Genomic DNA, 16,730 nt, shown 5'->3' on the forward strand with positions numbered 1-16,730 from the left:
CTCACCTGATTGCAAGTCATCAGCCACTGAAGTTTTGATATAAATCACTGCCTATTAATAAAGAAGAGCAGAAGTTTCACTAATGGTTTTATCAAGAGCAAACACGGGCTTTGAAGCAAGCAATTTACTCTTCATTTCACATTTCTATACTGAACAGATCACATTCACAGCATCACTGCAGTGGTTTAATCACCATAGATTGCAAATTAGTAAATCATGCACCTTTGCAAAGATTACCCTGGCAAGCTCCAGAATGTTCTCAACAGCATATTCCATACTGTGGACATGTTGAGTGGAGATCAGACCCCTGAGAGCCAGCAGCACTTCTGCATAAAATGAACCTCATTTCACAAAATAAAATACATTGCTGATAGAACTCCACATTCAATAAAAGCATTTATTCCATTAGACAACGTTAGCTTTTTCTGATTAATTTCCATTTGTTATCTTATGCATTCATATTAAGCCCTAACCACAATCATTGGATGTAGTCACTGGTAGTAGAGGCGTATCAAAATCCACACCTACATGTTGGGTCAACAAGAAGGTTCAGAATCCATACTTATAATCCACACCTAAATATAAATGGCCTGCTTTCCTGTATTGCTGAGCTTTTGCAAACTCCTCTGAAATTAACTGAATTATTCTGCACCAATTAAAAGCAGGCAAAGCACTGAAATCCCAAAGATCATTTCATTTAAATGTACATTAACTCATCTCAAGAAAGACTGGGATTTTTACCTAGGCTGGAATGGAGTTTCAAATTCACCACTACAACACAAAATGGCTCCATGGATAAAGTTAAAAAAGTCCTTTCACTTCACTGACTTTACTTATGTGAGTGTTATCAGCACGCAAAAAACACAAACAGAATATTCGGAGTCAGAAGGGAGCCTCAGGGATAATGGAGTTCCCATTCTTGGCTCACAAAGAACCACCTAAAATTCAAACCCTGTGCCTGAAACTGCCCACTGCCCTCTGGTGCAGGCCCTGTCCCTAACCCTCACCCACCCCTCCCCAACACAGCTCCATGCCGTTCCCTCAGGCCCTGTCACTGTGAGGAGCTGCAGCCGCCATCAGGCCTCCCCTCAGCTCCTCTGCTCTGGGCTGCACAAACCCAGGCACCTTCAGTGCTCCTCATGCATTTTCCCCTCTAGACCTTTCATCGTCTTCATATCTTTCCCTTAGATGCTAATAGCAGATCTGGACCTAGAAAATGTCAAGATAAATTAGCAGCTCATGTGCCGATGAACTTGGAAGCCAGTATGGACAGACAGGAACCTATGGTTCCAACACGTATTTGCTTGTGCTATAAAGCAGAAACAATAAGAATATTCTCAACACTAATAGAATTATTCAAGAGTGGGGAATTCCTGGACATAAGAGAACCAAAGCCTGGCAGCAGTTCTTGAATCACTGCAAAGACGTAATACAATTATTTTCATTAGGAACCTCAAATATTTTCATAAACAGTTAATAAACCTCTACAGTAATACAGTGGCACTTTTTAAGGAATGATTTAATGTAAGTAACCATAACAGAGGTTCTATGACAGTAAATCATCAACTGAAATAACTAGGGGAATTTCAAGGTTTAATCTAGCAGCTGAGACATACTTCTCTGTTGAAAACAGACAACGCTTAATCCTTTGCTATGGCATCTCTGAGCTCATGGGAGTAGTAACACCTTTGACAGACATGTCAAACAAAAGTCATTTTAAAAAAGGCACTAGGATTTCCGAAGTGTTTTTCTTGTAATCCAGGAAAATTAAAATGACTCCACAACCCCACTGACTCTGTGATCTCCAACATACACATCTCATTTTCTGACTGATTCTTCTACTTCACTGTCAACTTCATCTCCATACAATTGTTAAGCAGCACAGTGCTATTTTTTTTCTATTTCCCTTTATCATTTGGTTCATTGGCAATCTGAGGCACTGTCAGGAATGCAACAGTCCCAGGGAAAATAATTCAGCACATGACTGTGGAGAATCATAAAATGCTTTAGATTGGAAGAGACCTTTAAGATCATCAAGTTCCAACCCCCTGCTATAGGCCACACTGGTGGTTGCTATAAGGCTACTTTCTGTCATTCTCCTGAGGCATATATACCACATCTTGCTACCTTAGTAACAAGCAATTAAATTGTATTTAGGTATAACACACATTTGAACATAAAATCTTCAGAGTTCCTCCTTTAAGGAAAGAAACACATTCAAGACTGACTATTCTATACTCTTGCAGAAGTAGAAGGATAATCAGTTAGTTTTTTCATTTCACTAAGTCCAAAAATTAGGAATAACATGCAATTCTAAAACAACATATGTTGCTTTCAAAACCTGCATCATCACCTTGTATTCATCTTGCCGACACAACTTTCAGAATCTAAAGCAGCAAAATTGCATAGATTGAAACAAATGTCATTGGTACAGGCAAGATAAACCCTGTTCTTACTATAGATTCTCTAAAAAATGTTTTCTGCTTCTGTCACTAAATATATGCTTTAAAAATGTTTGCCATAATTATTTAGCTAGACAGTAAACAGTTACTCTGGAAGCAATGCCTGTGCCTGCAAGTTAATAAAAGTTCTCAAATGTTATCTTAAATGTTATCACATAAATAACTAATATTTATTTACAAGACAGGTTTTAATAGGCTTCCCTGTAGTGATCTGATCTTATGAGGTAAAACAACAACAAACCATCCCTAAAAGACATACACCTGTAACTTCAAATGTTCAAGAAAGAGCTTCAGTGCTTGAAAGGCTCGTTATCAACTAAAGCAAGCCCTAGAAGCAATGGCCTGAAACTGATAAGCATAGCAATGAAAGAAATTTTTTAAAAACTATTTTTATTTTTTAATAAATAATTTGTAAGTCATGCAAATATGCGGTAACACTGGAGACTGAAGATCTGGTCATCTTGAAACTCGGTGCAGTACTTCAACCACGCATTAACTCTTCTACAGTGAGATCTGTACTTAACTGTGGATGTAAGAAAGCAAGGGGAATTTACTTTTCTTGATAGCCCATCTATACAGGATAATCTAGCAAAGTATCACAAAAATACTTGATTATCCCACAGCTCACAAATACGTATTTGAGACCCTGAAGCCTGCTATGACAGAACCTTTTTATTTTTTATTTTCTGTAGCAGAGAATATTCTGTCACCCATAGGATCACCATTCTCAGGATAAGGATGGCACGTAGAAACTATCATTATTACACTAATCTCATTTCATACAGTCCACTGTTTCAGCAGAGCACATATTAGCTTGCTTCATCTTTGTTTTAAGGCAACCAAATGATCTCAGAGTCAGATGTCAACATATGTTAGTATGGCCTGAAGCATACGTAAAGCAACAAGACAGCTGTCAGCACTTGAAAGAAGACATTTTTTAATTTCTTCTATATTCTGGATTCTTACATCACTCTATTAGTTTCAAAACATATATGGCTCTATGTCCATATTTTTTACGTGTGGGTGGTGAAATTAAAGAGAATTTTAAAAAGGCTTGGCTTTCAGGCTGGAAAGGTCAGAGCCTGTTAATTTATTTGCAGAATTCCACGCATTATTTAAAGCAGAGCAGGAGAGCGATTACACAAGACAACCCTCTAAATCTAGAAAATATGCTATTTATTTTTTTTAATCACTTACTTATAACTACTTTGACCCATATTGTTTGCAATGGACTGACTAGAGTCAGAACTAATGCAGTCTATATAGATTCTCTAGTACTTCTCTGTAAATTCGAATGCAACATAGGAACCCCCCTCATCTCACACACATTAGTAGCAAATCATTTTTAGTTTTTCCAAGAACATTAACTTAATCATGCTTACAAAAGAGCTAGTTAAGAAGGCATTACTATTACTTAAATGCCACTTCTGAAGTTCATCTTAACATACTGAAAATGTCATCAAAAAGCTGAGACAGATGTTTTTGAAAATTTAAATGAAATTTAAATTGTTAATTTAAAAATAAAAAACCCTAAAATTTTAATTTCAGCTTTTAAGTAACCATATGCTTACATGAAACATAACTCCTACATAGCATTGCTAATGACTTGAAATTCATAAGCCTTAAATTTATTACCACAGTGCAAACATTAGGACTTAATGATTTAGTTTCTCTTAAGATTAACAAATAGTGGTCCATTTAGTTGGATGAGACATCAAATGTTCCTAGAAGGGATCTCTCTCCCTTAAGGCTGTTGAAATCAGTTTCCAAAGGGTATAAGCTCAATTCTACTATTTCTACTCAATTCTACAATTCTACTAATTCTAAAGCTACTGTGTGGGCTACATCCCACTTAATTTGTTCGAAAGGCTGTTGTTGTTCAGGGCTCCACAAATGTAGATGGATTCTATCCCATCATGACTCAATGGCATCAGGGTGCACTGCACACCAGTGTTTACCAGAACCTCATAATTCTGTGGTTCTGATGTGCCAGGCCAAGAAATCCACACAGACCAAGGCACTGGATTGTCCCTTTCCTCTCACTGGTTGGAGGTAGAGCCCCTCTAATTATTATACCCATCATTTATTCAAAATCTTGTTCAAACTGTAATTAAGAGATACTTGCATAGACCCGAGAAGCCCAAAAATCCTGCAATATTTAAGAACATAACAGTAGATTATGGCATGGTTATGTAAAAAATAACCAGGGTACCGTAACATTTTATTTCAACTTTTTTTTTACTTTTACTTTTTTATTTAAACTTATTTAAATTTAATTAAACTGTTGTTCACTATTTATAAGAATAGACTGCAAATGAAAAAAGACACGTTATATTCCAAATATGAAAACTTCAAAATATTTTACTGGAATCAACACCATTTTGAAGGCCCCTTTCTCATTTGGTTATTTCTAAATATTCATGAATTAGTAGTGGTTTATTTCCAGAAGTCAACATCATACAATTAGGCACTTTAAGAGCCTTTTGTTTTCCTAATCATTGCTTCCATCATATCCCACTGCTCTTTGGTAACCTGAAAAAGAAAACAGCATTTTATTGGAATTTCATAAAACAATTACATATCCAAGTACCTGAATGGAAAATAGCAGGCAAGAAGTTTAGTACCTTTTTCAAATCATTGAATTCTCCTGCCATAGAAACATACTCTCCACCATCCATTCTAATAACCTAGAGAAAACATAAGCAGTATATTTAACAGCAGTTTTTTCTGTAGCATTCCCTTGCCTGATCTGAATCACTTACAGTTCAGAGCAAAAAAATACACACTCAAAATGATGTAATTAAATCTTTTGAAGAAAAAGGTTTTTTTCAAGGTGCTTAAAAAGGTTAATAATTAGCAGATTAATAACGATTTCAAGTTTCAAAGTAATGGATTTGTTTAACTTCTGAAATACTGTAACAGAACTAAAAAATTTAAAACCACATCAGACCATCAGCAGGTTGACTGTATAAACGGAATCAACTGTAACTCACTGCTCCATTAACCCAGCTTGCATAGTCACTGCAAAGATAGGCAGCAAGATTTGCAATTTCTTCTACAGTTCCCAGACGGCCACAGGGAATCCTCTCAATCATCACCTTCTCAAACATGCCAGTTGGATCAAGGCGGCTAAAAGCACCCTGAGAATTAAGAGAAACATATGGAAAATAAATGTTTTAACTACCACGGAAATAATAATCATGGGAGTGATTTAAGCTTAATACGGAAGTTAACATTTGTGAACAAACAGCCTACACCATTTTTGTCAGTAGGATTAAAAAAAAAGTAGGAAAGAAAAAACATAACTTACTGCAGTTGCACTAATATGCATCTACGGTGGATGGCAAACTGGAATTTAACACTTGTTTGGGATAGTCACCCAAACAAGAGAGGTTTATTTTCCCAAAACACTCTTAACATACAATTGCTGCATAAAAGGGAGAGAAAGACCAGCAGAGTTATGGAAGCAAATAATACACAAATTGTTGCTAAGTCTAGAGAATTAAACTAAGTTGCTCTAAGTCTGTAATATCTGAATAGCCTACAATTGCATGGGAAATTGAGTGGTTTTTTTTTTCTCTTGCTCTTCCCAGCTCCTCCACAAAGAAACAATTCCTCAAGCAGAATCAATAACATTTAACAACTGCAGTAACTTGAGATACTGTATTACTTGAATTACAGTATTACAGCTCTACTTGTTCCATTTAAGCCTTCAATGGCCATGTTTTTAAATAGCAGTTTATAAGCTTAGTAGTATTGCTCCTATATGCTTTCTCCTTTTCCTGCTGTGATTTCCAGCAGTGTTTTCTAAAGACACAAGCGTAACCCATAAGGCAGAAAGTCTTGATTTTGTGATAGGCCTTCTTACGTAAGGCCAGTTCAAAGTTTCAAGCTTTCATAGGAATTTTAACTTGGAACTAGTATAACAAATGTAATGCTTTATAAAACAAAAACAAAAACATTCTCAAGTCGGAGATATGCTACTAGTTCAAATCAGGAACATTATCAGGAAGCAGCAATATTGACATTTAAAGTAGCTAACTTGCCAAAAATGCTGAGAACCTGTAAAACAAAATCATCTTGCCAGATGATACAGCAGATTTTAAAAAGTTTATACAGATTCAAAAAAGAATAGGACAAAGGAATAGCACTAAAGAAATCCATTAAAATAACTACAGTATGAAGAGTTGTATGTATCAAACTCCTTGTGCCACAGACTACCAGAGGCTGAAAACAAAAAATACACATCATTACATGGTTTTCTTATATCCTTGCCTACAAATCAACTGGGTACAAGGCCTGGAGAACTTCCAGTGCAATCCTGGCAGTACTGTAGGGCTGGAAGGGACCTCTAGAGATCATCCAATCCAACCCCTCTGCCAAAGCAGCTCCCTAGACCAGGTTGCACAGGTTGTTTTAACATTTTAACAAGCTTGCTGATACTGTCACATATCTATCCTTATAGTCAAAACAAACAAACAAAAAAAACTAAAACTGAGCTGTCTGGAATAGCGTGTAAAGCTGACAAAACAAAGAAGAACCAACCTTGCACACTCACTCCCCAAACAACAGTAAAAGTTAAGACACTACACAGGTAGTTGTAATACCATTATTAGCAGTTAATGCTCATAACTGTAATATTTCGACTCTATGTGAAAGGGATTCTTCTCTCTCGTCTTGCAGCACTTGTCCTTTCTTCTTCCTCCTCCAGCTGGTCTGGATTACTTCCTTTATACCCTCCAGTCCTCCTTTTCACTCATACCAAAGCTTCACATTTCCTTGCTGCCTTATTTTTTCCTCTTTCTAGTTTTGTGATTTTCAACAGAACAAGTGAGTTTCTCTTCTCATAGACCTAAAAAAGACTCTGAAATTTTGGAACTGAGATGCTTTGTTTAAAGAATTAGGAGTTCAAATAGAAACAGGCACTTGTACTCATCAAGAACTCACTTCACTTGAGAAATAACAGCCTCAAATCCATATGAAAAAATACATTACAATATTTTGGCATGTAAACATTCTTTTAGTGTTTCGAAGAATTATTTTATATTAGTGTAGTAGTATTCCATTTTATAAGCTAATTATTGAGCAAGTTATTTATCAGTATTCCAGCCTTGGACTTCCAAAGAAATTATACTCTAATTTTGTGGTTACAGAAAATATTAGACTTTCTTAAGTGTAAGCCTGTACTACAAAGCATATTTAAGGCTGTATTTCATTTTATGCTATGTACCTTTGTTTTTATTGGACCTGGTTGAATCACATTGAATCTCATGCCATATTTACCCCACTCGGCTGCAAGAGACCTAAAAATGCATTAAAAAGTGCATCAATATTTTAAACACATTATTTTAATAATAATATTTATAAATAACTAACTGAATCTCATGTGCAAATTCTAAAATTCAAGTCCTGAAACAGGCATTTCCACTTAAGGGTTTTCGGTGTTTTTGTTAACAGCAATATTTCAGAAGTAACAAAACAAAAATCACATTCAGAAACACAAGAATACTGATTCAATCGATGCAATATAACTTTCTTGTATTGGCTTTAACACTTCTGGTTCAAGGAGAAGCTTTTCCAGCTCATAAACCCACAGGAAAAAAAAAAAAAACACCTCCTTAGTCATAGTTTTGCTTCAAAGTGCAATAACAAGCTTAACAGGCTCACTATAGTCCAGCTTAGTGCCACAGTCCGTGACAGAAAGGGGGAAAATTGGGAGCCATGAACGACAGCTCTCCCAACTCACAAAAGGGAAAAGTTATGTAAGATCCAACTGTAAGAGAGACAAATTGAACAACTAGCAGAGAGGGGGCAAAGGGGGTGAGAGAAAGAAACACATGTAGGTGATGAGAAAAAAAAAAAAAAAAAACCACCCTAGTGGGAACACTGCTCTTAGAGCAGCAATTGACATAAGATGTTTTAAAACTGTAACTCATTCCCAGATGTATCAGATGCGTTCCAGAGCCTCTGTAAATGGCATTTGGCTGATTTTGTTCCACTCAAAAGTAACAGAAGGGAAAAAAAATACTCCTGAGAATTACATTTGCTTCTAGAAATATGTGCACTCTCACTTTCTTGTCATGATAAAAATTATCACAGTAATAGCAGTTAGCACTTCATTCTGGAAGAAGCTGTCACCATATTATTTTGTTGCAAGGATACTAGAGGCTGGAAAACTCTCTGACCACATGGCATGAAATGACTGCATTAAATGTACCAACTAGCTCCTTTTTATATTTACCCTATCACAGCAATGTGAAAAGCAAGTTTTTGTTTATTACTCACTTGCTCATTGCTTCTACACCAGCTTTGGCAGAGGCACTTGGCAACACAAATCCTGAGCCACTCTCTGCATAAATGGTTGTAATACAAAGGAATGCAGCTCCTGGAAGTTACAAAAAATATTAATAATCAGAAAACTACATGCACAAAGATGAAACTTTGAACTTGCTTTTAATTTTTTTTCAGTGGTGTAGAAGTCTGCAGTTTAATTGTCAGGGATGACATCTGCTCCAAGTTGAAAAAAGATTTTTAAAAGAACTATTCTTTTTTCCCCCCTTCAGTTTTCCCAATTCTGTAAACATGAGTTGTTCAACACAAGTGATAACAGGCAATGATTAGGTTATTAAAGTCTAACTTCAGGCTTCCACCAATAATGAGTCCAAGTTAAACAGATCTGTATTGAATGAACCTAACAGGGATGCAAGAATGATAATACTACAGCTCAAAAGTTTGAAGTACACTTCAGTTTATACATACATTTTATTTCTAAAGTTTATACTCATACAAATGAAAATACGTAACCATTCAATTAAGTCCACTCACTTTGTGAGTCAGAGTGCATAAATAATATACTAACAGATTACAAACCTCTTTTCCACACCACTGCAAACTTAGTCGAAATGCAGAGCTCTTCTATTATCTATTAAAGCACATTTATTACAGGTCACCTTGCAGTCCTAATGTATATGCCAATATTCTTGTAACTGTCAAATGTATGGCATCCTCATAGACAGTTCCAAAATATCTGCACTGGGTAGAATTTCTGTCAGTTCAAAACTTAAGGTTTCTGCCCAAACAAAATAAAACCAAACATGCAAAAAGAAAATGCAAGTAGAGAACAAGATGAAATAGATACACACCTGATTTACTTGCAAAAAAATATCTCAAAAAAACCAACACAAACTTTGTACAAAGGATTCTCACATACAGAATCCCCTAGAAAGAAAGAAAGCAAGAAGCAGAAAGAGAAATTCCTGGATTTTATGAGCTTAGCAGAGAAATGAAGAGAAACAGCACGAGGTGAATGACTACTGGATCTTGCAGAATTAGATGAAGTAGAAAAAGTAGCTTTAATTTAAGAGAAAAAGAGACAAAGATGTTTTTAAAGCTGTATTTTACATTACTACAAGAAGATAGTGCATGCATCCATTAGGCCACAGAACAAACTACTAATGAATCAGCTAGAATGATACGGTAGAGTTGGGGGTGAAGTTTTAACTAATGAATGAATTATCAAGTGATGAAAATTACTACAGACTTGCAGAAATATACGTACAACATGAAGTTTATATTGCTCCCATTAATACAGTACAAACTTTATAGTAAGTACAATACACTGAGTACGTGATGAGTTTTTACTCTAGAGTTAGAGGAATTAGTGCAAATAAAAAAGAATTAATTCATTACAGTGGTTGTACCTAGAGAATATATCAACTGCAGGGTCACATGAAAAATCATAACATGCCTTACCACTTGAAATGCTATTTGATGATATCATATTAGATGATCTTTAAGGTCCCTTTCAAACCAGTCCATTCTATGACTATATGACAGGAACAGAAAAATTGCCTCAAAGGCAATATTCTCTAATACCACTAGCCCAATACTACAGTAGTAAATTTTAATTATTTATTTATACACAGGTCTAGAGGGAAAATGTTAAGCAATACTCCTTGTTTATTTAAATAAATGTCATATATTCAGTTTCTTAACAAAACCAACAGAGATACTGAAGACCCCAGAGAAATAACTTACCCTTTAAACAAAGTTTAAACTTTAAAACAGTTTCTTCAGCTTTACGAATATTTTACAATTCCTGTAGATTCTCCAAACAGATTTTCAAATGCAACCTTATATATTCTGGGTCCAATCTTAAGAGCTAACTAATCCAGCTGTTGAAGACTGGCTTTTTAATACTCACAAAACTGGCTATTGTGCATAATCTTAGTAACAGAAGGAAAACAAGTAACTAGGAGGCTTAGTTGCTACTTAATGTAAAGTTAAGATACCTTTTTGTACTTTAATGAGCTCCTTTCCAATTTCCAAAGTTACAAAGGCAGTACCATTAAGCACAATATCGGTTATAGTTTTCCATGCATTAGCAGAAAGTCGTTCAGAAGGGGAAATGAAGTTTCCTGCTGCATTGTTTATCACAATCTGAAACACAAAGAGTTAATTAAAACAACTCTTCCTGAGAGAAAAGTGGAAAACTTACAAGGAATTTCTTAGTGTACCCAGGCAGAAAGTTAAAAAAAAAAAAAAATCCTTATCAAATCAGATACAGTGCTAAAAGAGAAAATAACCCATCAGAACTTCTAACAGCAGCACAGATGTGCAAAAGAAATTCAGCTGTAGTTCCAAACTTCTCTAAATTACCATTCCAGTAGTGAGGAGCTAAAATCATAGAGGACGACATAAGTTTTTTTCATAACATCTCAGCTGTCCTAACAGGAAAGTTCATCCAACTTCTGAAGCTACATACCATATTTCATGTAACAGACGCAGGAGAATAAAAGTGAAAGTTCAGCTAACCTCATGACAAGAAGTCTGGACTGTTGCATAACTAGTAGTCTATTTGAAGTCACAATGTAAATACTATGATTTAGTTAACTGCAAACAAATTCTCTCTCTATATATAAATGTAGTTAAAATCAGATGTATATCCATCATTGTTGCCTTTCTAAAACAATAGACAGAAGATAGTTTTAATACATCAATCCATTAGCTGTTAAAGCTAGCAAGTTAGATATCCAAACACCTTGAGACACTGAGGAGGTTACCTGAATCTCTACGTAAGTACACAGTTGATAAAAGTTGAAATAATAAAACTAGACAGCCAAGGACCTCATGACAATTCCTGAGGTATGTAAGTACACGACAGTCAAAACAATCCACACAGCAAAAGAATTATTGCTTCCTAACAGAGAGTAACATTCTCAAAGACAAAATGGATAAAACAAAGACCATGGCATTCACTTCAAACTTTGAGATCGCACCTCAGAGGCCAAGATACTCAGACTTCTAGTGTTCAGACATGCTCCTTCTGATGTTCAGTAAAAAGCAGACAAAAAGAACTGAATATTCATTTCATACTGTACTCCCTCTTAAGTGTCAAAGAATAACAAAAAAAAAATTATCACAGTAATGAGACAGCAAATGGGAAATACCTGTTCCAAAAATTATTGGTGAAAAGGCATAACACAGAAAAAGAAGTCTCTTCCCTCTCTAAACAGTTAAAACCTGTAGATAATGATTGTGCTTAGCCCCAAAACTGTATACAGTAACTTCTACCCAAAACAATCTCCAATTTATTTTATAGCAATGCTGTGGCTCGCAAGTGTAAGAAATGCTTTCTCCACTTCTTATTCAGAACATTCTGAACTAATTAGGTTATCTTCCATATGTATACGAAGCTACTGGTGAATGCAAAGTGTTTGTAATGCACAGACAGTTTTAGATCTACAGTGAACACTTCTAAACTTCATTGAATATCTTTAACATAGATGTTAACACCTCGTCACACTTTCTAATCAGGTAGCCAAGAGCTGAGCTGCTCTCACCATGACACCAGGATTTACAGCTTATCATTGCCTAGACCCCACCAGACAATCCTTCTCAAAGTAGCAGCTTGATGTTAATGCTCCATGCTTTGTGCCCAAATATAAAAATATGCTTAGCTTGACTGAAGACTTTGTTTCAGAAAAGGTTTATTCTCAAGTTGTAACCTTATTTGTACATTTTAACAAGCCAAGCAATGACTGAAGAGAACGCTTATGACTATTTCTGCTTCTCTTATAAGGAGGAATAATTGCATGCACCAGTGCACGCTGGGAGATGACCTGCTGGAGAGGAGCTCTGTAGAGAGGGACCTGGGTGTTCTGGTGGATGACAGGTTGACCATGAGCCAGCAGTGTGCTCTCGTGGCCAAGAGGGCCAATGGCATTCTGGGATGCATTAAAAAGAGCGTGGCCAGCAGGTCAAGGGAGGTGATCCTCCACCTCCACTCTGCCCTGGTGAGGCCTCATCTGGAGTACTGTGTCCAGTTCTGGGCTCCCCAGTATAAAAAAGACAGGGATCTCTTGGAAAGGGTCCAGCGCAGGGCCACAAAGATGGTGAAGGGCCTGGAGGATCTCCCTATGAAGAAAGGCTAAGTGAACCAGGTCTCTTTAGCTTTGAGAAAAGAAGACTGAGAGGGGACCTGATCCAGGTTTATAGATATCTGAGGTGTGGGGGACACAGTGATGAGGCCAGACTCTTTTCAGCAGTGTGTGGAGACAGGACAAGGGGGAACGGACAGAAACTGCAGCACAGGAGGTTCCGCACGAATGTGCGCAAGAACTTCTTTACGGTGAGGGTGACGGAGCACTGGCACAGCTGCACAGGGGGGTTGTGGAGTCTCCTTCTCTGGAGATATTCAAGACCCGCCTGGACGCCTACCTGTGCGACCTGGTGTAGGGAACTGCTTTGGCAGGGGGGTTGGACTCAATCTCTTAAGGTCCCTTCCAACCCCTATGATTCTATGATTCATTACAGACATTCTATTAATAATTACACCAGGTATAACTAGGTACCAGCAAAGGTTAAGTTATCTTTTCAGGAGGATTTTAGGGCAACACTCTGTTCATTTAACTCAAAGAATCCCATCTAAACTTCCTCATTGTTTATATTGTTAGTCCTTAGAACAGCATCTATGAATTTCAAAGAATACAGGATTTGAGTACCCAGTCTATGTGTGAATGTTAGTTGTCCTGAAGTTCTGCAACTTTCCGTCTATTGTCTCCTTATATTACATAAACTTTCTATGACAGTCATTTCTTTCATACTTACCAAAGCATTTCCAAAGACAGAAGTTCTTTACTTTCTCTATAAAACTTACATTAGGATGTCCTGCCACTTGAATTAATTCAGCAACAGCATTCTTAACAGAAACTGGATCTCTCACATCACATTGGATGGCATGGACCTAAATAACAATGGAAAGGCAGTTTTAAGACTTCAAAAGCATATCACACAAATTAAACAATCACCCAGAAGCATATAAACACATTAAAAAAAACCACAACCATTTAATGTGTAATTAAAATTTACAATTCCATAAAATTTACCTTATTCCCTGTTTTAGAAGAAATTTCTTCTGCCGTTCCTTTCAAAACATCAAGCTTTCTAGAAATAATCATATATCAGTGAATTTCAATTAAATGCAATTACAGTTCAGAAAAGAAAATCTGATGAATGCTTTCTGAACAGATATGAGCTATGTTTTAAAATGTGATGCATGTGCATTCGTACATATTGCTAATTTTCATGAAAATAGCTTAAAAATGAAAATGTTTAGTTACTAACTTTCTGAAAGTTAATTAAAAATCAAAGTATCTCCTGTCTATTAGTACTTAAAACCAACTCAGAGGTGACTATGGAAAGTGAATAATCTTAAACTAACCAAATGTAATAGGTTAGCTAAATCCTTTTCAGTACATAATAATAAACCCATCTTTGCTCTGCTAATACTTTGGAAAAAACAGATTTCAAAATTAGTATATTAACAGCTACGTGGAAGAACGTCAGAACTAATTTTGTTTCAGAATGAAACTTTTCTTGTCTTCACTATACCACTAAGGGAACTGTATAAAGATTACATTTGTTAAATACGAAGAAGAATATTTCAATTCTTTAGTCTATTAAAATCTGTGAACATCATTAATACAGGAGTGTTCGATAACATCAGTTTTGTGCTCTCTTTTATGCTTTAATGGAATTTATGTCTAATATTCTTGGTTGTTCATTTTTCTGCCCCAACACACAAGATTTTTCAAAGCCTTCTCATCAGGCCTTTGGTATTTCCCATACTACGCTATAATCTAAAAGTGAACTAAATCAGAATAAATAATATGAATTTAACCAGCTTGTGAAGAAAAGAAAACAGATCCACTCAGCACTCAACACTAAAAGCTCCAAAACATGTTAATATTTACCGGCTTGCTATAACACACGTGGCCCCCAAACTGGACAAAGCTGTTGTCATGCCTTTGCCAAGCCCAGTACCTCCACCAGTTACAAATGCCACTTTCCCTTGGAATGAATTTGGTGGCAACATCACTTTTTGAAGAGGTGAAAAGAAAGCAGCTTGTGGAGCTTTGTTCTCTTGCAGCAACACATTTGGTCCACGACTGAAGAACTGGAAGAAAGAATGAGAAAAAAAAAAGGACTGTTACTAAAGATTAGACTTGCTTGTGAGAATAACAACCTTATAGCTACCTTCATGTTACATAGACTGAATATACAATTAGCTTGCATTTATGTTAAAGTCACTTAAAGCACACCATGGCGTAAAACAAATACTAAACTAGTAAAGTAACTAAGCTACTTTTAGACATTCCATTCCAACTACAAAAATACTGAGAACATATTTTAAACACAGTTCTGATTATTTCAGTTGTTAGCTATTCTTACGGCTCTCCTTTTTGTTCATGGTATGTGGAAATACCCTACCAGCTAATTACTAGATTTAATAGGATTTGAGTTTCACAATCATATAAATGGCATTCAGTATGTATAGCAAATTAGTCCTAGATTAACTACCTCATTTTTGCAAGCAGCTGTGTGGTTGGTACTTTGTAGAAACAAAACAGAACAAACAACAAGAACAAAAAAACACCACCAGAGAAGAAAATTCATAGTTATGTTCAGTGATACAGGTTTTAAGAAAACAGTACTCCTTACTGTTTTATAACACTGGTGTACTCAATAAGTTACACAAGTCTGGCATATGTAATAAGTAACCTGCAGCACTGACAAGACAGATAGTGAAGAGAGCATTTCTGAAATCCTCAAGTACTAGAGTATGACCTCAAACTGAAGGACATCGCTCGGGACAGCACCATTACACAAACAGTTCAGAAAATCCCAAAATATCTGTAATACAAAAGTTGTGTCAAACTGAAACTTAAAACATTTCTAAGTACAATAAGTGTGGACTACTTCTGAAGTAAGAAGAATTGAAAGAACTTAAGCTGTATTTATCTACTCTAATACTAACTTGTAATAGAATCTGTAATGTGTCCTTTTGACTGAAGAAGCTTCCAGTATAATTTTAGGAAGACTTTGTGATTACTTTTATTTGGCGCTGTTAAACATAACACCGTTATAACAGGAACCGTGTTGAAGGAGAAAAGGCTACTTTAAAACAGTATAGATTTCACAAGTTATTAATTGTTCTACGTACAAACTTCCATTCCCCACACTGAAATTAAGAGCGGAACACTCCATCAGCTCCTGGCACACACCACAAGCCGAGCTGCCGCTGGGACACGAACTCACTTCGGTGTAAGGCTTCCCAAGAATGCACGCCCCACGAAGCGGCCATGCCTCCACTCCGACCTTTCACCCACATGACAGCAGCAGCCCGTACCGCTGCGACCCAAGGGGAGCGGGGAGGAATAATAGCCGGGGGACGCTGGGTACCCCAGCCCTGACGATTTCTTGTCCGGTTCTCGGCTCTACGAGAGCGTGGAGCGCCTTACCCGCCTGGTGCTGAGGAAACACACTGAGACACCGCCGCGGAGAGCGCTCCGCCCCAGCACCGCCGCCGCTGCCGCCATCTTGCGCTCAGGAGGCGGGGGTACGAGGCCAGGGCGGGGCGGCCGTCCCCCGGCCCCGGTGCGCCCTGGCGGCGGGCGCGGGCTGTGCCGTGCGTGCTGGTGTTGCGTCGTCGTCTATTTTAACCTATATGAAAAAAGCGGTCTCAAGCAGGGCTGATAACTGCCCAGCTCAAGATCGCGATCGGCGGTTCTCAGAGATTAGAAAGCAGACAAGCTCATAAAAATACATCTACACCCTTCGTGTCTCGTGATCTAGAAGTGTAAGAGAAGGAAGGCTGTCTGAGCTTTGCAATGAAATCAGATTTGTCTAAAATGAGGTTATTCCACTTCATAAATATCAGTTCTGTTTGGGTGGTAGCTGATTAGGAGTTTGGAAAGAGTTTTAAGA

General features: G+C 36.9%; 1 protein-coding gene across 1 annotated transcript; it reads right to left on the reverse strand.

Annotated features, from left to right (window-relative positions):
• Nucleotides 1–4,702: 4,702 nt before the first annotated feature.
• On the reverse strand, nt 4,703–16,356 carry DECR1 (2,4-dienoyl-CoA reductase 1). The gene is made up of 10 exons (XM_065752078.1): nt 16,265–16,356; nt 14,717–14,919; nt 13,850–13,907; nt 13,621–13,707; nt 10,754–10,901; nt 8,748–8,847; nt 7,693–7,765; nt 5,456–5,602; nt 5,087–5,149; nt 4,703–4,994 (listed from the first exon to the last, which is right to left on the reverse strand). Exons 1-10 carry the CDS (start codon nt 16,340–16,342, stop codon nt 4,935–4,937), a joined length of 1,017 nt encoding a protein of 338 aa, XP_065608150.1. The 5' UTR covers nt 16,343–16,356; the 3' UTR covers nt 4,703–4,934.
• Nucleotides 16,357–16,730: the final 374 nt, after the last annotated feature.

This window comes from Cyrtonyx montezumae, unplaced genomic scaffold, assembly GCF_038088225.1.
Source record: "Cyrtonyx montezumae isolate F1298 unplaced genomic scaffold, pur_monq_1.0 scaffold_8, whole genome shotgun sequence".
NCBI lineage: Eukaryota > Metazoa > Chordata > Aves > Galliformes > Odontophoridae > Cyrtonyx > Cyrtonyx montezumae.

Coding starts and splice junctions, on each gene's coding strand:
- DECR1 (XM_065752078.1), bottom strand. CDS start 16,342: ATGGCGGCAGCGGCGGCGGTGCTGGGGCGGAGCGCTCTCCGCGGCGGT. Junction 7,766..8,747: donor GGTGTAGAAGCAATGAGCAA/GTGAGTAATAAA, acceptor ATGCATTTTTAG/GTCTCTTGCAGCCGAGTGGG. Junction 5,150..5,455: donor CAAGCTGGGTTAATGGAGCA/GTGAGTTACAGT, acceptor TGTTTTCTCTAG/GTTATTAGAATGGATGGTGG.